Below are 6,280 nucleotides of genomic sequence, written 5' to 3' on the forward strand. Positions count from 1 at the left end.
AAGACGCAAGTCACGATTAGGCAATATCGCAGCCATTCAGTCTGCAGTTTATCTTTATTACACTAATCTGTTAGAAAAATACACACATATTTTTACATCGACACAGACGGGACCTGGGTCGTCTCGGAACCACCATTAGGATGCGGATGGGGATTTGAGCCGGACTAAGACGGACACAATACACACGAGACTATCTATCTACACGCGAATAGTAAAAACACTGAGGTAAAAGTCTTGGCATACGATTTGACCCTCCACCATTTTGATCAGCTTAAGTTACTGGCAGCCCACACAATTGGGCTGGTGGCGGTTCTCGAAATCGCATATTCCAATGGCGAAGCGGAAGGGCTTATGGTTGGGCAAGTGCATGGGTCTGCTGGATGGTATGGCTACTCCGGGCAGGAGCAGCTCTCGCTCCTCGTACTCCCACTTGTGGTGGGTTGTTTCAGGCTGGGGCGGATAGTTGCTGATTGAAAGAGCGCGATCGATCCGGATGAGCGGTGGGTCGTCGTTGGGACTGTGCCCGCAACGGGCGCAGTGGGCCAGCAGCTTGGCTTCACTGAGGAAAGCCAGGCGGCAGAAGTTGCACTGGTAGTTGATGCCCTTGTTGTGGAGTACCAGATGGCGGTCCAGTTGATGCTGGAACTCGAACTCGTCCTGGCACTTGTGGCAAATATACACGCCGCGGTTCTGCCGATGCAGATGGTAGTCAAGGAAAACTCTGCAAAGTACAAGGGGCCATGTTAGAAGGCAGGATATCCGAGGGAGTTTTACATACTTGCTGGTGAAAACGTCCCCGCATTTCTGGCAGTAGAACCAGCTCATCTTCCAATGACGCAAGTAGTCGTGCTTCATCAACTCGCTAAGGCTATCCGTCTGGTAGCCACATGCTGGGGTGAAGCAGGAAAACTCATTCAGCTGCACTTGCGCCTTCAGCAAATCAAGCATGTATAGATCTGTCGATGGAAACAAAAACGTTATCACATTAAAAGCTGCCTCTGTGTCCCTGAAATACTTCATATTATAACGAACGGGCAAATCCATTAGACCGACTATTGGATTGTTCCGAAAAATATGAGCCGTATATTACCATACTCCTTGTCTGTTCTTATATGTGACTCTTCCAGCACGTAGTTGTCGTAGAGCCGGGACAAATTAAGGGCACTGTTGCTGTTGCTTCGGCTGTGGTTCACAATCCAGTCGCCCGTGAAGTTCATTCTCCGTGTGTACATGGTATCCACCTGCTCATCCTGTTCATTTTCTTCAAGCTCCTGCTCGTCGCATTCGCTGTCATTGTCCTCCTCCTCGACATTGGTCGTGTACTTATTCCAAATTTCAGAGCATGCCCGCGAACGCGAGCGCGTCGACTGGGCCCTTACCCTGTGATTAGTCTCATTCGTATTTTGGTGGAGTTTTAGCGCCTGCGAAAAGTTTGTTATAACTCCTGCTGCTTCAGAAAGAATCCGAGTTGGTACTTGCCTCATGCTTGGCACTGCATATTGTGTGGTGCAGATCCCACTCATACTTGGTGTCGAAGGCCACCCCGCACAGACTGCACGGATGCCGGGTCTGGTGGGTATTGCGCTGGTGCTGGCGTAGGCTGATTACTGTGAAGAACTCCTTTTCGCAGTTGCGGCAGTGAAAGGTACGAGTAGGGCGCAAGGACGACTGCAGCGCACGTGGCGACACAGTGTCGTCATCGCTGCCGGCTTCGTTAAGCACACGACACCTAGCCTTGGGCAGACGTTGTTGCGATTTGCACCGGCGCGAGTGCATAATGAAATAGTCTTTGCGGAAGTAGGCTCGCCCACAGTGTTGACAGACGAGCCGCGTGCGCCACTTCCAGCCGTCCTGGATATTAACACTGTTGTTGCGAGTGCCGCCTGACTCCGTGGCGGAAGGAGATTCAGGTGGCTGGGCAGAGTAGGCTTCTAGTCCGGAGCAAGAGGAGCGTGAGCTGCGACTGCTGTGGTTATTGGCTGCCATTTCGCTTTCCTGCACCTCTACCAGAGTGGTGGACACCTCGGCATCCGCTATGGGAGGACTTAGTTGCGTGGGCGTAACCGTGGTCGTCGTCACGGTGGACGTGCCGCTCCCTGTTTGTTGCAGCCGTTGCATCCGCTGCATCAGGGAGCGAGTGACCTCCGAATGCATGTTCAACTTGCAAACGCACTCTACGCATATGGCCTTCAGAGTAGACCGGATCACATCTGCCTGCAATAGTGAGGGACTCTCATTACATCCATTGCGCGAACAACGCTGCGGAATACTCACCTGCATCTTCCAATCACGACTGAGGCGACGCTGCATTACCTGATTAGACCTGAGGTCCAGCAGGGCGGACGACTTGGCGGCCCCGCAGATGGTGCAGTTCGCGCTGTCGGCCTCCGTCTCAACATTCTGGAGCTGGCCGTTGCACTGTCCGGCGAGTCCTTTTCCCCCGCCACTGCTGCTCGGCTCGGCATCTCGCATCTTGTCAATAAGATCTGCGTTTCAATTGCAAAATGCCTTGCATTTTTTATATTATTCACTAAAATTGTTTATTGAACAGAGTGCTCGAAGCTCAGTTTTTATAAATATTTATAGCGCGTTTTTTCAGATATGTGGACTACCCTGGCAGTGAACTATCGATAAGGCCATCGGCCTGAAAGGCGATTGTTTTATTGGGGCGCGAACACAAATCAATTTAAATTTGGAACTCGACTTTCCAACAGCTCCATTTGGCCGGGCTCTGGGCCATCCAATAGGGGTAAGATTCTGGTGTTGCAGAAACCAATGGTGCCTTGTTTGGCTCCCTACAAGTACGGAGGCAGGAAATATAGCACCGCATTCGTCCGTCTCAGCAAATACAGGTATTATAAGCAGTGGAAGACAAGGCTAGGCGAGATTCGAAGAATCTCCGTATTCAGGGCAGACTATGAAAATCAGTTATGCTGTAATTTCGTTTAATAAATATAAAATAAATATTTAGTTCAAAAAATCCACCCTGTTTATGTATTTTGTCATCGATAGTACATCAAAAAATGTTCAACAATGTCCGATAAAAAGGTCAAAAGTGGATAACCGATGTTTTCACATGTCATATTTTAATCCTTGTTTTAGTCAAAATGCAATAAAAGCAAGGACTAAAAACTAACCAATGTTGTAGAAAATGTATTCATCAATGGCCTTAAATTATGTCGGCAGAACTAAATGTCCTATCTAGATCGTAATATTCGACGGAATATCAAATTGAGAAATATGAGAGAAACATTCGTTTGTTTTGTTTGCCCATTTTCGGTAAAACCTTTTTTTTTACCTATTTCGCTATACCGTTTTTTTTGCAAAAAAAATTTAGCATGGCTAAATGCTCTAGCTAGCTAGTAATATTCCGCGGAATATCATAATCGAGGAATATGGTTTCCAATGCTTGACGGAGAACGATTAACCCATTGTAGACCAAGGAGGTGTTTTAATATTCCACCGAAAATAATGAAAATCAAATAATTTTAGCGCAGTTCAGGTGACAGTTAGCGTTGTTATTTTTAAGTTCAAAAAAAAGATAGATGGAAATATGCAAGAATAATTTACAATCATTAATTTCAAGTCGTTGAACTGCTTAAATAGAGGGGGGTTAAGTCGGCTAAGTCACTTATCGATAAAACTGTTTATCAGACGCGTCAACGTGCTTTCGGAAAAAGTTTGCAATTTTTAATTAATTAATAATAAAATGGGCGTACAAGTTGTTCCAATTTCTCCCGGTGATGGTAAGTTAGAGAATTTAACGATGTGCAACAGATCCTGCCCGGGCGAGTGAAGCATAACCTTAGAAATGCTTGCGGTGGATGCCCCGGAAAATTACTCGAGCGTTGCCTATATCCATCTCGCTCACTCGCATCCATTTTATATCTTCGCAGGCAGCACATTCCCCAAGAACGGCCAAAAAGTCGTGGTGCACTACACCGGAACCTTGGACGATGGTACCAAGGTACAGCTCATTGAAGTACAGTACTGAACAAGTCAATCTAATAATGAATTATCCCTAGTTCGATTCGTCACGCGACCGCAACAAGCCCTTTAAGTTCACCATCGGCAAGGGCGAAGTCATCCGCGGCTGGGACGAGGGCGTTGCTCAGTTGAGCGTGGGCCAGCGCGCCAAGCTCATCTGCTCCCCGGACTACGCCTACGGCAGCCGTGGACACCCAGGAGTCATCCCCCCCAACTCCACCCTTACTTTCGACGTCGAGTTGCTCAAGGTCGAATAAGTATCCGGAGCGGGAGTGCATGTGTGTGTGTGAGCACGGCCCGACTGCAATTGGGTGTGCGTGTGTATACCATCAGAAACACGGACAGGCGCACACACCATTCCAATCAATACCCAGAACACAGAGACACGGCGACACAACACTAGCAAACCAGAACAATCCAGCAGCATTTGAACTCCACTCAAAAGAAAGCTAATTAGACATAATTTAATCGAAAGGGAAACGCATCTTCTACGCATACTAAATAAACTAAACATTTATTCAAGATCAATATTTATCATTTCGACTATTTTATGATTTTCGACACCTGATGCATGATCTGGTCGATGACCTCGTAGCGCTCGTGGTTGTACTTTTGAGTATGCTCTTCCCAGTGATCGCGTACGCGCTTCCAGCGAGCCATATTGGCGGAGAGTAGATCGTCCTTGGCGGCCCCCTCCAGCTTCTTGTGCTGCAGCTTCTCCTCCTTGGTGTACTCCAGGCGGGGTGGGACCACTGGCAGGTCGGTGGAGCGAGGCTTCGGCATGTGGGTCAGAATTTTAATCTCGCCGCTCTTTAGCTTCGCCAAAACTTCCTCTGCGTCGCTCTCGCGCTTCACTGTGGAAGTGGAGCCCTCCGTGTTGTAAGTGGACACGGCAGGGTTGCGCGGCTGGTTGGCCATCCAGGCGCGGCAGATCGGATACAGAGGAGTCTTCTCATTGTACTTCGAAAGGTCCAGGCTGCGCTCGAACAGGCGCATCACATACGATTCGCCGGGCGTTTTGTGGTGTCCCGAGCCACTCTTCTTGTAGAGCGCCCGCTTCACCTTCGAGCGGTTCGGCAAGGCTGTGGCGCCCGCCGTTACGGCGTTTAGCTCCGGCTGCAGCTTCACCTGGTATTGGCTTACCTGGCGCTGCTGTTGCTGCTGGATCAGCAACTTCTTCGACGGGCGGCCGCGTATGGGCAATTCGGATTCTGTGTCGTCGTCGCTCTGTTGGTCGCTCAGCTCCGGTTTGGGTTCTTCCTTTTGCGTCTCCCGCAACCTTAGCGAAAACTCAGCCCCCACACTCTTGTGCATCTTCTTGGGCGACTTCATTTTCTACAGTGCTTCTTTTGCGTTGCAAATTAGAAAATTGGAAATTTTAATTTTTGAAACAGCTCGGAAGTCAAATGTGCGTGCGACGTTTTCCAGCACTTTTTCATATCGAAAAAAAATACTGAAATTACAAAATACAAATACAAAATTAGTAGGATATTCGTTGATACGACAATATAGTACTAGGAATATGCAAGAGTGTCGTATTAGCAGAAGCAATTATTTCCTTCAAAAATAGTACTACAAATTTTCTCGCAGTACAAAAAATTGTATAATGTTATATCCATTATTTCGTTCAAAAAGAGGTCTGAGTTGACCTTACCTAATGAATTGTACCCTGTGTTCACATGCACGCTTGATGCGAGCGGGAGAGAGAATCGTAAAAGAGAACTGAAAAAAGTACGAATCTAGTAAGGAGAGGTACAAAGAGAGAGAAAAACAACCACGCTACCCTGGACAAAGGATTTTATAAAGTTGCTTAGTTATTTCTTAGTTGCAAAAGTCTGGAGCAGTAATTGAGTTTCTCACTCAATTTCGCACAACAATAAATAGATAGATCAAAAACCGTTCCCTCTGACAAAAAATCGCATAACAGAAATACGAGTTTAAACGCACTTAGGGTATATAAACGCCCATCAACAATCGCATCCTGTAACCGGTTTGCTGTGCGAATTACCGGCGCTCTTCTGCTCCTCTCTTACGACGAAAAAATGAGTCGGGAGAGCGCAATTTCGAAGGGCCTATTAACGGGGGGTACGGACAACAAGCAAAAAGAGCCAATGCAAATTGCAAGTTTTATAGGATCCCTACCTCGGCGAACGCTCTCAATAAACCTTGATTTTGTCTTCAAGGTATATTTTGCAAAACGGTTGATTTTGCCTTGCCTGCATTGCGTTTTCTGTGCCGTTTTCACTGCTGCCCATACCTTTTTTCTTCCGGCATTTCGAGGCGCGCGATTTGA

At 47.4% G+C, this 6,280-nt stretch overlaps 3 protein-coding genes across 3 annotated transcripts; 1 reads left to right on the top strand and 2 right to left on the bottom strand.

The window, feature by feature from the left end:
• Positions 1 to 16: 16 nt before the first annotated feature.
• On the bottom strand, positions 17 to 2,604 carry LOC4804610 (zinc finger protein 33A). Its single transcript, XM_001361106.5, has 5 exons — positions 2,275 to 2,604; positions 1,480 to 2,214; positions 1,091 to 1,421; positions 779 to 956; positions 17 to 721 (listed from the first exon to the last, which is right to left on the bottom strand). Exons 1-5 carry the CDS (start codon positions 2,470 to 2,472, stop codon positions 277 to 279), a joined length of 1,887 nt encoding a protein of 628 aa, XP_001361143.5. The 5' UTR covers positions 2,473 to 2,604; the 3' UTR covers positions 17 to 276.
• Positions 2,605 to 3,593: 989 nt separating this feature from the next.
• On the top strand, positions 3,594 to 4,509 carry Fkbp12 (peptidyl-prolyl cis-trans isomerase Fkbp12). The gene is made up of 3 exons (XM_001361107.5): positions 3,594 to 3,746; positions 3,897 to 3,967; positions 4,026 to 4,509. The coding sequence occupies exons 1-3, from the start codon at positions 3,710 to 3,712 to the stop codon at positions 4,242 to 4,244; spliced, it is 327 nt and encodes a 108-aa protein (XP_001361144.1). The 5' UTR covers positions 3,594 to 3,709; the 3' UTR covers positions 4,245 to 4,509.
• Positions 4,477 to 5,444, bottom strand: mip40 (Myb-interacting protein 40). The gene has a single exon (XM_001361108.5). The coding sequence runs from the start codon at positions 5,317 to 5,319 to the stop codon at positions 4,531 to 4,533; it is 789 nt and encodes a 262-aa protein (XP_001361145.5). The 5' UTR covers positions 5,320 to 5,444; the 3' UTR covers positions 4,477 to 4,530.
• Between the last annotated feature and the right edge of the window lie 836 nt (positions 5,445 to 6,280).

This window comes from Drosophila pseudoobscura, chromosome 3 (genome assembly GCF_009870125.1).
Source record: "Drosophila pseudoobscura strain MV-25-SWS-2005 chromosome 3, UCI_Dpse_MV25, whole genome shotgun sequence".
NCBI lineage: Eukaryota > Metazoa > Arthropoda > Insecta > Diptera > Drosophilidae > Drosophila > Drosophila pseudoobscura.